Here is a 16791-nt window from a genome sequence, read left to right as displayed (position 1 = left end):
TGAGGGGGCAGATCACCCTCTTGGGCGATCAGGCCCCCCAGTATCTCGCTGTTCAATGGGCCGGTTGCAGTGGAGATCCTCAACCGGTCCATTTACATTATGGAGTCTGTCGACTCCGCACAGCCCCCATAGTCTGCATTAGAAGGCCCTGTGAGCCTTTAAGACAGAGTGTAGGATATGACGTTATATCTATGTGCCTTTTAAAGGCAAGGAGGCCTTTAGGACAAAGGACTTCTAACTTGACCTCTGTTTAAGAAGCTTTGGCTACTGATAGAAAATGAACTCTTTGAACTGCAGTTGTAACTTTCACGCATCACACAGTTCTATACGTTAAATAACAGATTAAATAAGACATTTAATTTACAGAAACATGGCCTACTTTTTTACCTAAAGAGAAGCCATCTATTCTCAGGATCCACACATTTATTCCTTCCAGTAATGTTATTGACAGTTACTGTTTTCTGCAGCGTTTTTTAAGGGACAGATGAGGAGAAGGTAGATAACTTCAGGAGATGATATAAAACATATTAGTCTGTTTCCCATTGCTTCCCTACTAAATTAAATATTTCCAAAACATTTGCACCTCTTGACAAAACGCTTTACTATCCATAGTATAATAAATGAATTAAGCTGTTGAAGCAAAAGTTCCTCCATAAATAATGCCTTGATATAAACAGGTCCCTCTAATATACCTCAGGCACTTGTTCATTTTAAGTAAAAGGTAGCCATGTTGTTTACTTAAGACTTGAAACTAAAATCTTTCACCAAGTATCACTTGACTTTCAATAAAGCTTCCATCTATTGATTAGTTTTGGAAACCAAGACATTTTACAAAGCCACATAAAATGGCGCTCTTTTATGAGGCCTTACCCGAGGAAGCAATCTCAGAGCCTCTACCATATGTTAAGTGCAAACGAATTCAGCTGGGAGATCATTCACAACCAGAAATATCTTAATAAAGCCTGATACCATTTTGGGAAAAGATTTCTGAGAAAATAGTTTTATTGGAAATTTTACTTGCAGAGAACATAAATAGAGATTCCAGACTGAGAGACTCGTTCTAAATATAAATGTTTCTCATCTTTTCAGAAGCAATAAGAGAATGAGAGTGAATATCCCAGCAGAGATGAGGTGATAAATTGAAAACCGTGCTTGAGAAAAATAAGGACTTGAATCGGGTTGAAATACATTCAACTAAGCTACGTTTAGCCAATTACTTTAGTTAACGCTTTCAGTACTGATAACCGTCGGCTTCTATGTCTGCTTGTCAAATCACAACGTAGTTATCAGGATAACCACCATATCACCATGGCAGAAAACGTATTACCTTTTAATCTGTGCAATGTTTATGGTAATGGGTAGGATAAATAATACAATGCTAATGTATGAGAGGCAATCCTGAATAGAAGACAAGACCAAGGGCCGATCAATGCTTTGAGGTTTTTCCAGCGATGAGCACATTAGACTGTATTAGAGTATTTCTATGTTTAATGTAAACAAAAAGTAAGTAATTACCGTATTTATCGGCGTATAACACGCACTTTTTTAACTAAAATTTGAAGCTGAAATCCTACCTGCATGTTATACGCTGATAAATCCTAGAGCCAGTGGCGGAACTACCGGGGTCGCAACTGCGACCGGGCCCTGGAGTTCTGCCAGTCAGGGGGGCCCAAGGGGTGCCGAGCGGTTGCTGAAGACGACCGCTCGGCAACTCTCGGGCCCCCCTGACTGACAGAAATCCAGGACTCCTCTGCTGGTGGCCGCCGCCGCCTGCCTGCCTCAGCGCCGCCTGCCTCAGCGCTTCAACTCCTGTGTCGGAAGCGTGAGGCGTTTGTCTCGGGTGCCGGCGCTCAGCAGTGAAGCGCCGGCACCCGAGACAAACGCCTCGCGCTTCCAACACAGGAGTTGAAGGTAAGTGACCGGGGGGGGTTAGGGAGAGAGAGGGGAGATCCTGAGAAGGGGGGTTAGGGAGGGAGAGGGGAGATCCTGAGAAGGGGGGTTAGGGAATGAGAGGAGATCCTGAGAAGGGAGGTTAGGGAGGGAGAGGGGAGATCCTGAGAAGGGGGGTTAGGGAGTGTGTGTCTGAGTGTGTGTGTGTGTGTCTCTGAGTCTGTTTGTGTCTGTGTCTAAGTGTGTGTCTTAGTGTGTGTGTGTGTGTATGTCTTAGTGTGTGTGTGTATGTCTTAGTGTGTGTGTCTTAGTGTCTGAGTGTGTGTGTCTGAGTGTGTGTGTGTCTTACTGTGTGTGTCTTACTGTGTGTGTGTCTTACTGTGTATGTCTTACTGTGTGTGTCTGAGTGTGAGTGTGTCTGAGTGTGTGTGTCTTACTGTGTGTGTCTTAGCGTGTGTGTCTGAGTGTGTGTGTCTTACTGTGTGTGTGGTTTCCCAGATAGCAGTGATTCTGATGAAGTTTTTTTTGTTCAGTTTTTTTGTTCAAAGAGGTGCTTTTTCTTTCATATTTGCCTTATAAGTGGTATAAATGTTATAATAAATGTTATAATGTAATAAATATTATTCCAACATTAAGTTCATAGCTTCCAAGTTAAAATTATTTTTTCTTACTCAAATTTCCTTGTTAAAATGGGGGTGCGTGTTATACGCCAGTGCGTGTTATACGCCGATAAATACGGTATACATAAAGAGGAGACAGGCCACACAGAAGAAGTAACATCTGAAAGTTATATACAAGCTGGTCTCTGGAAAAGAACACCAAATGTTTTTTCATGTAGAGGTGGCCATTTTGTGGTCTCTTTCATCTGGTAAACACTACTCTTAAACATTGGATGGGCAGCCCAAAAGTACAAAACTCAAAAGTGCATTGTATTGCAATATATATGTTTATATATTTATTAGCATGAGCACAAGATGGTGTATAATAGCATAAGGTAAATTGGTCTTTTACAAACAAAATAAAAACTCTCTTTAGAAACTTGTACTGCCGATCGTATAAATAGGCCCAGCATTACTTTAGTCTAAGGTAATAGAATTGTTAATATGGTAGTAAAATGGTTCACTCAAATGTTTTTCATTATTTGCTGCGTTCTTTAACTTCTCCTTCTGAATATAAACAATATAAATGTGGTAGTGGTTTGATTACATACGTGCAGAATATGATGGTCGATGAGTAGCAGTTCTGATTTGCAGTTACCAGGTAGACCAAGTTCTATTTTTCAGATTCAAGTCATTTTTTAAAATTACCTTTTTGAATCATTGTGTCTAATATATCAAACTTTAAAAATACTCAACATTTACAAAAGCAATAGAGGATATAGCTGAAACTAGGCACCAGTTTAACATGTAATATCCCTCTGTTAAATAATAAATGAAGACAGGGAGCCAATTGGGTTGGTGGGGGGAATTAACAGTGTATTAAGTGTGTTTAAGAAAATCACTAATGTCCTCAAAGTTTATATCGAGTCCTCATGGAGTCTGGGCCTCTGAACACTTAGACATATAATATCTTTAGGTCAGCTGGACTTGCTTTCAAATTCAGTTTTGAAAATGTGCTGTGATAAGTCTACAATACCAAGTCCAGGAGCATACAGCTGGCTCTGCTACACTGATCTTGCTCTATGGCTGCCTGCGTGTGGCCAAATTCCTTTATAGAACAGATTAAGAGTTTGCAGTTTTTATTATTCGCAAGAAAGTGGATACCAAGCAATTCAAATAAAAGCAGGCTTTAATTAAAAATGAAAATCCCAAAAGCAGTCACACCCAAGAACCTGCAAGTTGAAACAAAATCACTAAACTATAAATTAAGTACTGGGAATACCTCCAATAGTCTGATAAAGGCAGTGGTTAAGGAACCTGTGTGATCTTGTACTTTTTATGGTAGCATTGCTTACCCTGATTAGTTTTTGTGCAATACCATACAGAACAGATCTACAAATCAAATCACAAAGTCATATAATACCTAGGTAAATCTTCTCATGTTATAATGTCAGATGTGGCACTTGGTGAGGGAACATTCCAAGTATTCTGAAAGCCCCCTCTCACTCATACTTACTTGACCTAAGGGCTGGGGAGCATCTGAGGACTGATATCTCTGGTAAATTAGCGGTGGATGGATGAAGTCCCTCAGACAACAGAGGTCCAATTGCTGGTGCCTCATCTGTGACTCCTCTAGGTTAGCCACTTTAAACACAATCAAAGCATCTGGAACAGCTGGTAGCTATGGTTGAACATGAGGATCTGCCTGTCTATCTATTTGCACACCATTTGCTACTTTTTAGACAGGTAAAAATCTGCTTTCCATTGGGAAAGCCATTGGTTCTTTTGCTGGCATGGGCACTAAGCTGCAAAGCGGTGGGTTATCGTGCTAGTGGAAGGAAATACACTAAAAAATCTGCAAGCAGGATCCTCCATCCCGGTTGTCGACATCTTTAAAAAGTAGTTTGCAAATACCTTTTTATACTATTAAACAATGTAAAATGTTAGTATACAAAGCCAACACATGCACAAGTAGAAAAATACCTGATGAGATTATGTAGATGGAGCAGGTACTAGTCGTTAATTATGTACTAGGCTGCTAGTAAAATATCAGCTAGATAGGATCATTAAGAGGCTCATCAAATATAGTCAATATTTGAGGCTATCATACGTCATGGATGTTTAATTTTCTGTGGATGGAAATTCCATGTTTACTGGGTAAAATCCTAGGTTTTGGAAGTGGGAACAGGTAAGAATGCATACTGTATTTGCTACAGTGCCAAAAACGTACAAATGCATCAGGCAGGGAATATTATGTAGGTATGCGAAAACAAAAAAAATGCCTGACCAGCACGTGACCCTGGATGGATATTGTGCACTGAATCTACACGTCAATACCAATTATCCATCAATACAGCACTGGCACCACGACAAAAGCCTGTTTCATAAATTGTTATTAACAACTTTAATTAGCCAATCAAGTAAAATTGACCAATGCAGAAATCTATATGGGTGATTTGTACTGAAAAGGGATTAAATAAATTAAGTTTGCATAATCTTTAGAAACATGTGTATGTACGAGACAGTGTTTCACTGTGTGTGCGCATCCGTCAATACGATGTCTGTTGGGCTTTTGCTTCCAGAACAAAGATGCCTTTATCAATTCTCAAAGTCTGTAGGACAAACCATTCACGCCTGTCAAGCCCCCTAATACCCTTTCAACAAATAACGAAATCCACCAGTGACAAATGTCAACACACTAATGTGTTAAACGCAGAACAAAAGACACATTCAGAGGAGGCACCTCGTTTCACTTTATATCAGGCCTCTAATTTGCAGCATGTTTATGACATCCCACGGCTTATGCATCACCAAACAGAAACGCATTATTACGGTGCCTGTAACAATACACTGCTTAACCGGAGCGAGCTCCAGATTCATTTGTTTTGGAAATGCTTGCCATTCTGGGGTAACGCGACATGAGTTGTGATTTGCACCTCCATTCATGAGACGGGACACACAGGCTCTGTGAAACATTAGTTATATAGAATAGCTTCCATTTTACATGCAACCACAACAAATTCTTTAAAACTTATTTCTTCTTATCTTCAATCTCGGGTCTTGTTTTTTCAGTATTTAGACATATTTTCTATGGAGTATTAACTGCAGTAGTTTTGTCCAGCTTCTCATGTGCCTCTATGAGCATCTGCAGAGTGGTTTGAGCATTATACGAGAGCTGACCCTGGAACCATGTCACCTTATACATGCGGGCAGGAAAAGTGATTAAACCTTCAGAGGACAGATCTGATAAGGTTTATTTGCTAGGATAAGTCAGTGATTTGGCGATAAGGAATGGAATCCTCGTGCATCTGTAGGACATGTTCTAATTCACCCAGAATAAATTGAGGCATGCTTCATTGTATGAGCACTCCATGTGGTAAGATACCACTTACCTCCCAAATCTGACTTTTTCTGCCAACTTTTTAAAAAGGGCATTATTTAGTTATCCATATACTGTGCTTTGCAAAAGTATTCAGACCCACTCCAAATTCTATACAAGTGGTACACTTACATTCCATTCTGTTTGATATTTTAGCTTAATAACAAAATAGTTTTAGACCATTAAAAATATCCACAAGAAATAGTATGCTGGTATACCGGTGAGCATGTGTCTCATCAGTAAAGCCTGGGCTTCTTGTTAAAATGGAAGGAAGCAAAATCCAAGCAACTTTCTTCACCTTCCAGCAGGACAATCATCTACAGGACCAAATTAATATTGGAGTGACTCAAGAACAAAATAGCCCAGTCAACGTTCTGATCTCAGGTCCATTAAGAAAGTACAGAAACTGTCGCTAACCTAGAGCAGAACTATTTGAAAACTTCATGCAAGTGATGTCCAACCAACCAGAATAATGAACAGCAAAGCTGCCAAAAGAATAGTACAAAAACACTTAGGACACTGGGTACAACGCTGCTACATACAAAAGGCTTAAAAGCCATCAGAAACATGGGCTTTGAATACACACACACACATACAATATATATATATTTATTTAACCTTTTCTTAATAGAATTTTACTAAAATAAAACCGGTCACCTTACAATAATTGATACCGATTTCCAGTGGTTTTAAAACAACATACAAAATGTAATTTGAATGAATCATTTGTAATTCAGTAATATGATATGATTGGCAAGGGGTCTGAATACTTTTACAAGCCACTGAATATTTAGAGAAGCACATGACTCAAGTTGGATCAAGTACAACCTTAAGAATAAGGTTATAAAATTCAGTATTTTCTCCTGGAACCAAGTATAATTTAATTATGGTTAAAGGCTAAATGCAAGCATTTTAAATAATGGTTCAGAGAGTCTGTCTGCCTTTTGGCCTAGTAAAAAGTAGACTCCCAGGTGTCATAACAAAGTTCCTTAGTAACTGGCAAAATACTGCCCTTGCACATTTAACAAGAATTGGAACAAACTCACTATTAAGTGCGCTCTGAGCTATCGCCAGAAACGAAAACTGGAAAAGATTTATGCAAAAGTCATATTGCCACTAAAAAGTTTCTTATGTAAAACGTCGGGGTAAAAAAAAAAATCAGAAACGTATGTATTCTGTGCAGATAGCACTCATGTAGAGTGTAGTATATGTATGGTTTTCCTATACCAGAACAGTATAGATTATAATATAGTATATTACATACACAATATTCAGGCATTGCCCCACTGGCCAGGTAGGTTGTCCCACTTTTGCAGCCATGTGGCAATGTATTGAAGGTATGTGATATGTTATCCCAGTGTGTATGTTTCAATGCGTCACAACGCGGCTAGGTAGGTAAGGTAGGTGGGAAATCCTGGCCTTGCCCATGAAGGTGTTCCAGTTTGGGCAAGTGAAATGTTGGGCATATGCAAGAATACCACAAATATATTAAATACAGCAAGCTGTATTTCATTTTTATAAATCTCCTTGAAAAAGAAAAGGGAAAGTGACATAGTGCAGTACAAGCATCGTGGGAACGCACTGATTGCATTCCCTATTAAGCAACACAAAAAACGAATACACCCAACAAGCTGCTATTAGTCACACAATGCACCACCATTACGTTTTAAAAACACTTAGAGAGAAGCGTGAAGAAGGCACCATTGCTCAGGCACCAACATTATCACTATTGCTGTTGAGTGCCAGAATTTTAGAAATAATTATTTCATTATCTCATTTTTTTTTCTTCTAAGCTTTGTTCTGAAAAAAACCCACTATTGTTCTGTGACACAAACGTAGACCCTGACTGGTTGTTGTCACAGCAACTGAAAATGCTTTTTTTTTTGTTTGTTTTTTGTTACTAAATAAAAAGATCTACTAAGGTTTGTCTGGATAGCATTCCAGGGAGTGTAATTTGTGTAAAAAAAAAAAGTTCCTTAGAAATAAATGACCTCAATTATAATGCAAGATGTTCTAACGAATACTAAACTGGTGTACCACAGTAGTTCTTTGAGGCTGTTATGTGTGTATAATATAAAGGTTTGCCTTATTTTAAACATTAAACATGTGTACAGGTATGCCAAAATGGTTCAATGAATAAATATTTCAAAACCCAGTATACAGAGTTAAATATATGCATTATAAACATTATTTATTATATAACACAAGTGTCTGTATAAAGCACACCACCCTGTTAACATGATCTATATGGAAAGCAAAAGAAAATGTGAAAAAAATATATAGTGCTAATTTATAGATCTAGAGGCAAGGAGATACATAGAAGGCCCTTTCAGTGTATGGTTAAAACATGTTAATGTTAATGTTTGATATAGCTGTCCTTTTTTGCTTCATTTTGAATTAAAACATATTGGAGTGCCTATTTTGTATGTTTGTTTTGTTTAACATAATTTGTATACCATTATTTCTATCAGAAAAACAACCTTTAATCAATGCAAATTACATTGTATTAGAACAATGGCAGCAATTTGTGTGGCATACTAGGGTATAAAGGACCCTTAGTGCAAACTAAAAGCATACTCTTTTACCAACATTGTTGTGGATCAAAACCACACATATCATGGAGACCAATTCAACAGGGAATGTTACATTGCTGAACGCTATTGGTATGGAAAGGGTTCGATGCTAGGAGAAAACAAGTGAAAACACAAAGGAAGGCCATTCTTTTATTTCTTAGATTAATTGTGAAGTCGGTGGAAGTGAAGAGAATATACACCCTTTGGCCTTCCAAAATCTGAACGATCTGAGCAAGCCACAAAACACAAATCCTTCACCACTGTAACATGTGCAACTAATTCTTTCTCCTCCCTGAATCATTTGCAGCTAATAAATAGTACGTCCATCAGCAAATAGCTGTTAAAAAGCCCTGAGATAGTTTTCATACCCAGATGACCATGAGAAGTAATTCACAAGCTTTGTATTAGTTATTAGCGTAATATAGCCCAGCCGGGGGGGAGGGGGGGTTCTGTATCAGAGGTTAAACAATTAAAATTTCACTCCTTAGTTCCCAAGTCGTAACATCAGTATATGCGTTGTAAAAAAATAAATAAAAATAAAAAAAGATATTTTGGATATGCTTGGTAAAGGTATAAATCAGGCGTCAGGCACTGTGCCACTAACATGTCATCAAAAGCCAATGGATGTTTGCCAAAAGCAGCTATTATGCAACACAATGGAAATTCTTCCAGTAGGAAATGCCAGGTCTTCTTGTGTACGTCAGTTTAATATCTCTTGCAGCATATTGCAGGGTAGATATAACGGATCAGGTAGATCTCCTGCAATGATTATTATTAGGCAGGCCAGGGTAGTCGATTTAACAGCTTACAGCAATAAATAATAATAATCATACTAATACAATCAGGTTTAAGTGTTATCTCGGTGTAGGCTAGTAACTTGTAGTCCTTGTATATACCTGGAGCCATCCTTGTTCATTGAACAATGAGAGAGGTTTTAACAATCATTAAAAATGTATAACACTTTAAAACTACTTTGCCTTTCACACCCCCTCTTCATTTGTTAGAATAATAATAGAAACACTGATTGGCTTTCCGGGTGATCTTCAGATCACTGAAGCGTAGGCTGCTACCTGCAACTGGAACGCATGGGAAACGGTGGACCAAGATGATACCTTGGCATTGCTTAAAGAAGAGATTGTTGATCATTGCAGGGGATGTCCACGTGCACAGATGGGTTAATTTATTCCACTAATTATCATTTGTTAGTAAAAGGCTCACTATGAGGTCACCAGAAAGGCCAAGATGAATTAGTCATGATTTGATGGTGTTTATTTAATCAAGTGACCTGCTAATGTGTCAACCAAACCACCCTCTAATGGACAAAGTCTGAGACACAATGCCAGCACTCATCAGCAGTGGTAGAGGCTTTCATGAATGCAAGACAAGACTAAGGACTGATTGAGGTCTTTACAACAGGAAAAATGGGCAGACTAGACGGGCTGAATGGTTGTTATTTGCCATCAAATTCTACGTTTCATAACCGGTATATATAACTGTTATACTGCTTATAACAAAGGAGTGTATTTCTTCATGAAACAAAACCGGCCAATGACGTGTAGCAACTAGCTAAAAATAGGTAAATAATTTATAAGCTTTTATAAGTGTTCGGTTGCACATACATGCATAAAAATATTATAAACCCTAAAGGCTTTTTGGCGAGCAGTCTGGGGAAACATATATATATATGTTACACCCTACTAACGACCTTAAGCTCTCCTCATCTATTATCATCACCATCATCATCTTTTATATGTATAGCATCAAGAGATTCTGCAGTGAGTACACTACTCATTCAAAACTGCGAGTTCAAAATTTGGGGGTCGCTTAGCTGATTCCATGTAAAACAAGGACATTTCTAGCTGTGTATCATAATTGTAAAAATGGTTTTCTAATGCTCAATTAGCCTTTTAAACTTAAAAATGGATTAGTGACACAACCTGCCATTGGAACACAGGAGTGATGGCTGCTTATAAAGGACCTCTGTACACCTATAGAGATTTCCATTAAAAAAAAATCGGCTGTTCCCAGCTACGATAGTCATTTACAACATTAGCCATGTCTGTGCTGTATTTCTGACCCATTTCATGTTATTTTAATGGATAAATCAATGCTCAATTCCTGGTAAAATATTTTCTAGACAAATAAATAAAAATTAAAACAAAGTGTGGTGGCTTCAGCTCACTGGAGCTAACAATATAACTCCAACTTACCAAGGTAATCAAAATCCCTCAGGCTACACTGAGAAACCCTTACAAGATAGCCGCTACCTGGCGAATGTTGTTTAACCTCATAAGCGAAAGTGTCTCCCTCTCTTTTCTAACTTGTGGTAGGGTTCTGCCATCTACTTCATCTGAGGAACATTTCTTATTAAATATTGACCCCTGTAAGAATGGTTTCTCAAGTGTCTGTATGCTGAGACTTGCGCATAGTTTTCTTTTCTTTTTTTTTGTACTAGCAAAAACGATTTACAAACAGATAAATGTCTAGATAAACATATAGATAAACGTTTCACATATGTACTTGTAGCACTTAGGGTGTAGTGGAATTCTGGGATATGCCTACGGAAACCCACAAAGATGGACACTTCTAACTTGTAATTCTATTGAAAGGAAAAATCTATGTAAAGTGACACAGGCCTGCTTACCTAATGCTTCCAATGTGGTGGAACCAGAATTTGTCTTATAGTTTTGATGCAGGGGTGGCAGTTTCGCTGTAAAAGAATCATTACAATCCACACAAACAATCCATATTGAAGTGACACCAAAATCTGCCTGTGCCAGCTCTCCCCCTAAAGCAACCTGCCTGTGCCAGCGCTGCCCCATTTCTGCCCCCCAAAACAGTCTGTCTGTCCCATTTCTGACCCCCAAAACAGCCTTGTCTGTCCCATTTCTGCCCTTAATCACTTACTCACTTCATTCATTCACCCACTCACCCATTCACTCTCCCGCACCTTTTTACCTTTCTTGCAGATCACTGGTCCAGGGCCGGCAAATCATCACTGGGTGATGCACTGTGTGAGGGACCTATTTTCCCACCCAGGCTCCTGCTCCCCCTGCGTGGGAAGAGAGTTTCCTCACACAGTGTGCGTTAGGTGGCCATCGCGGCACCCCCTGATGAGTGGCACCCGGGGCGCACTGCTCCCCTTTAGGTATGCTGCTGCCTACCAGAGTTGGCCCTTCATAATGAATAGTGGAGCCAGGGAGCTGAAATCAAAAATCTACTTTCAACAATCTAGTCAGTGGTTGCGGGAGAAGCAAACAATAGGAGAGGATGAGTTAACAGGGTCCGGGTGATCTCCTGCAGGCTCAGTTAAGGCAAGAACAGTCATATTAAGGAATGCGCGGTTTGAACTCCCTCTTTAGTGAATAAAACCCCTGTGAAGCTTCTACTTCAAGAAAGGCTAAGAGCACCCTGTGTAATGCATTGTAAAATGCAAGAGTTCTTAAAAAAAAAAAAGAATCACCTCCCTTATTGAACTCTACATTAAAAAGGGCCAGATGTGCGCTTTTGCTAGAAAAAAAAAATCACTAGGGCTGACCTTTCATAAAGCATACCGAAGTTAATGACTCTCTTGAAAACTCTCTCTTTAGCAAATAAACCCCTGTGAATACACCTCAGTATTTAGTGCTTATTAAAGTAAGAAAATGAGTAAAAAAGAAATTGTTAGAAGTGGAGAAACTGTTTCACTTGAAAACAGGGTTTTCCTGAGAAGGAAGAAAAAAAAAAACTCAGGTGGCACCAGCTATAAATCTTTAGACTCACACGCAGTGGAAATTATTAAACAGAATGGTACGGCGGAATATCAAGTAATATCTATCCCAAACTGAACGCTATTGTCTGAAGTTTCACACTGCTACCTGTGTTGTCGGCAGCCTTTGCACAACAGCTGTGCACTGAATGCCGGGCCACGTTTAACATAATAAAACAAAGCCGTAAGTTACATTTACTAGTTTTGGAAATGTTTTTCCCATTATCGTAGGTGTTCTTGAAGTGTAAAGTGCTTTCTACAGCAAAACTTTATAAAATAATTCAATTTCACTTCAAACAGCCGGGAAAGAAAAACAGTCTAGTCAGTATTGTCTACGATTATAGAAAGCAGAGGCTAAGGGGAATGAAATCCCTGTAGTCTCTCCGAGTCGTTTGCTCACATTCAGCCATTTTAAATAAAACAAAAAATAGTTTCTACAGAAAAGAAAGTTAGAACACTAAACGTATTCTGTTATTTTCTTTTTAAATACACTTTTTAGCTTTGCATAGGTCGCTGCAAATTAGGTATAAGAAGTCATCAAAAGAAAAGAAGCATGGACAACATTCAATTTAAAGAAACACCGTGCTCTCGCTTTTCAGGCAAAGATAATGTCGTTTTTTGATTTGTTTTCTTTTAAAGTAGTTCAGTTAAGTTGAACTGACATGCTACTGTGCTTGTGAGGGCAGCATACTTGAGTACGCTCCCTGCTTAAAGATAAAGAAATAGACTTGTTTTCGATGAGGATATGAGACAGAAGTCTCATTTTTAAACACTTGAATAAAATGTCATGGTAAAGCCACACTTCTAACCTGTCTGACTGCCCCGTCTGAAACCATTGTCCCTCTTTGACCATTTAATATATATATATACATATATATATATATATATGTATATATATTATCTAGCAAATCCCAATCACTATGATCGACGCTTGCAAATAAACCATTTATTCGGAACATTTGGTGCTTTGAATCATTGTTTTGCACTAAACCATTGACCTTAACGTGCTTGATATATTACCTTAATGTTACACACGGGATTTGACGGAAAGATGAACAAGAAGGATATGGTTTAATGGTTAGAAAAAGCAACAAACTACCCTTAAATTCTCATGAAAGATTTATCTAGACGGCACTCTACACACCATGATGTTATTATCGCAAACGCAGACAGCAGGTTAAATCTCCTGCACAATCCATAAGGACAAACCGTTCTTGAGCGTTTTACTGGTGGGCGTCTTCTGAAGAGCCTCTGCCGCTTCAAAAACAGGAACAAAAGAAATATGCCAAAGCTAGATTCATGCCATAAAGCTACAAGTGCTTTTAATATAAACACATTCTTGAGTAAACTTTTAGATGATCTCCTTAAACTGCATGGGATAAATGAAAGCTTTGTATGCAGAGTTTCTGTTTCCAAATGTGAGAGACGCTAAAGGTTTTATGGTTTACAACTCCGCATGGCTTTGTTCATTTTCTTGTGGTTCACTTAATGTTGCCCAAAAACGTGAACACATTTGAGTACCCAGGAACTGAATGTATGTTTGTATTTTTTTTTCTTTGTTTAAAACGATTCTCCCTCAGGGATTGCATTAAATGGAGCTGAGCAAAAACACAGCAATCAGAATTTATAGTTTTACCCCTGGATGAATTGTTAATTATAAACAGAAGGGGACAGGCAAGGAAATGATTTTGAACATTTGCCCTAGTTTAATAGCAGACTGGATACGTGCATACGGTAATGATATTTCAGGAGAAAAGGCAGAAACAATTAGGAGAGGGGAGTGCTAGGTGGTTCCAGACATTGCCTACTGAAATCTGCTCCAACAATGGAAATGGACACTGACCTTCCTACAAGAACTCCAGCATCCCCTTCACAAGCGGATGCTTGATGTTTTACTAAACAATGAGCTGCAATACTTCATCTCACTATGTTAACTAGAGAAACAGCCCTGCATAATAAATACTTAAGATTGGGTAGACGACATTCAACGGTTCCTGTTAGAGCCAAAAGAAGGAGTTCTCATGGCAAGCACTCAGGGTTGACCTTTGCACAGTAAAAAGTTAATAGAGTTAGATGAAATAATGGTTTACAAAAGCTTTAAAAATACAATAAAATAAAGCAAACTGTTCAACAAAACTGTAATATCTGGTAACTGCATTCAATTCTGTAATTGTATCACTACAGTATACGCCCACAATGGAAAATACTACATTTTAATAATTATATTAAATATAATTCAACAAAAATGACAAAACAACTTCAATACAATAAAGTAAGTGAACCCATTAGAGTTAACAGCATTTATGCATAAGTGTTTCCTTAAATATTGTATGATCTTCATCCAAGTTACAATAACGAACAGACACCAGGGGCGTTGCTAGGTCTCCAAAAAACCCGGGGATAGAGGCCACAGCAGATTGAATAGCAATGGAGTCCAGTTCGGGAGTAGTGACTGTGCACAATGCACATATACAGTATAAACACACACAAATATTTGCAAAACATCTATAAATTAACAAAATTCTAATTACTTTATTTCCAGCAACCTTTGTGAAATATGCAACCACACACATCTGCTTTAGACATCCAATTTTAACTCTAACATGTACTTAAGGACTTGCCCCAGAACCCACAAGATCTGCCCCAGCTACCAGACTGCACCCAAAGAAATTACCCAGATTGCATCCACAGGATTTAACTCCCAGTCACACTGCACCCACAGTGGTCTCCTCTCAAATCTCCTCTTGATCCTCCCCTTTCTCGTTATCTCATTCATCTCAGCTATCCTTTTGTCCTTTAGCTCTCTTCTTCTTTCCCTTTATCTCTCCATTTCCTATCTCTCCTCTTCTCATTATCTCTCCTCATTGTTCTCCTTATCTCTCCTCCTCTTGGTCCCCTCTCTTTATCACTCCTCTTTACCTCACCTTTTTTCATACCTCTCCCCCTTTCTAATTATATCTCCTTTTTTATCTAGTTTGGGGGCGGTTAGAGGGTGATCTATGATTTCAAAAGTCGGCCCATAGCCCCTAATAGAGACTCTGAGACTAAAGCATGTTTTTGCCCCAGAGTGTCTTATCGGGGAATCAGCCCCAGTATCACCCCCTAGCGACGCCCCTGACAAACACAATATGTTTTAACTAATTACACACAAATTATTGTATTGTTCTTGTCCATATCGAATACATAAGTCAAACATTTGCAGTGTGAGTTGGAAATAAGTATGTCAACCACTAAGCTAATTAGAGTCAGGCGTTAGCAAACCTGGAGTCCAATCAATGAAACAGGATTGGAGGTGTGTTTTAGAGCTACTTTGACATAAAAAAAAAACTTTCAAACATTTTGAGTTTGCTATTCTGAAGAACCATCTGCTGATGTGAACCATGCCTGTCAAAAATAGAATTCTCAGAAGACCTACAATCAATTGTTGATCTGCATAAATATTGGTCAGTCCATAGTTAGATAAATTGTTCATATAGGGATACGATTTAGTACTGTGGCTACTCTCCTTAGAAGCGGGTGTCAAGTCACGATGACTCCAAGGACATAAGCCAGAATGCTCAATGAGGTGAAAAAGAACCCTAACAGCTTAAACCTTGAAGGAATCACTGGAACTGTTTAATATCTCTGTTCATAAGTCTACCATATGCAAAACATTGAACAGGCTTGGAGTCTATGGCAGTACACCACGGAGGAAGCCGCTGTTCTCCAAAAACACATTGCTGGAAGCCTGAAGTCTGCCAAAGAGTACCTTGGCGCTCCACAACGCTACTGGGATGAAATTAAGGTTAATTTCTTTTGTAAGAACACACAGCACTGCATATGGCATAAAAAGGGCACCACAGGAAAACATAATTCCAGCTTTGAAGTACAGTGGAGGGCGCATCATGATTTGGGGCTGCTTTGCTGCCTCAGGGTATGGACAGCTTGCCATCATTGAGGGCAAAATTCATTTATCAAGGTATCATGTCAGGATGGCTGCCATCAGCTGAAGGGAAGTCGGGTGATGCAGCAGAACAATGACACTAAACATCAAAGTAAATCTACTACAGAACAGAACATCCTTTTGGACTGGCCCAGTCAGAGCCCAGACATTAACCCATTTAACCATTAAAGGTATAAGAACATTAAAAGGGTTAATGGGAAAATGCAACAATGTTCAAGGCCACGAAATTTGCCTCAAACATAAAGCTTTCCTAATTTTGCGCAGAAGCAAACATTTATAGACTGGTTTATAAACATAAGCCTTCTGTTGTTTAGAAATAGTGTTGTCTTTGTGTGTTGCTGCTCTTTAATGACCTGCCATCGCTATTTTATGTAAACAGTGGCTGTTCTCTAGCATGCTACACCCATGTTGTCACAATTACATTATAATTACATCCCAGAGGCTTCTTAAATCTTTTTAAGTAAAGCTTCATTTTAACAAACCAAATTTTCTGCTCTCAATATTAATTTTGGACATAGATTATGAAATTAATGTCAAAATTCATTTTTTTAGACAAAATAGATGCGCAATAATAAAACAGTCTAGTAAAAAAAAAACAATCCTGTATATCTTGAGGAGACTGAGCAATCTGAACTATGTATGATATACTAATGTAGACT

At 38.5% G+C, this 16791-nt stretch overlaps 2 protein-coding genes across 2 annotated transcripts in view; one reads left to right on the top strand and one right to left on the bottom strand.

The window, feature by feature from the left end:
- AOPEP (aminopeptidase O (putative)) overlaps positions 1–16791 on the bottom strand; it is a 150518-nt gene that overhangs the window by 93424 nt on the left and 40303 nt on the right. The gene's annotated exons all lie outside the window — the stretch shown is intronic.
- Positions 9757–16791, top strand: part of ISCA1 (iron-sulfur cluster assembly 1) — a 521537-nt gene continuing 514502 nt past the window's right edge. Inside the window, exon 1 of the mRNA XM_053467437.1 lies at positions 9757–9765. Within this exon, the coding sequence (XP_053323412.1) occupies positions 9757–9765 (9 nt within the window). The remainder of the gene's footprint in view (positions 9766–16791) is intronic.

Source organism: Spea bombifrons, chromosome 1 (genome assembly GCF_027358695.1).
Source record: "Spea bombifrons isolate aSpeBom1 chromosome 1, aSpeBom1.2.pri, whole genome shotgun sequence".
In the NCBI taxonomy this organism is placed as follows: domain Eukaryota; kingdom Metazoa; phylum Chordata; class Amphibia; order Anura; family Pelobatidae; genus Spea; species Spea bombifrons.
The sequence above is the reverse complement of the archived record's forward strand: the minus strand, read 5'-3'. Positions and strand labels throughout refer to the sequence as shown.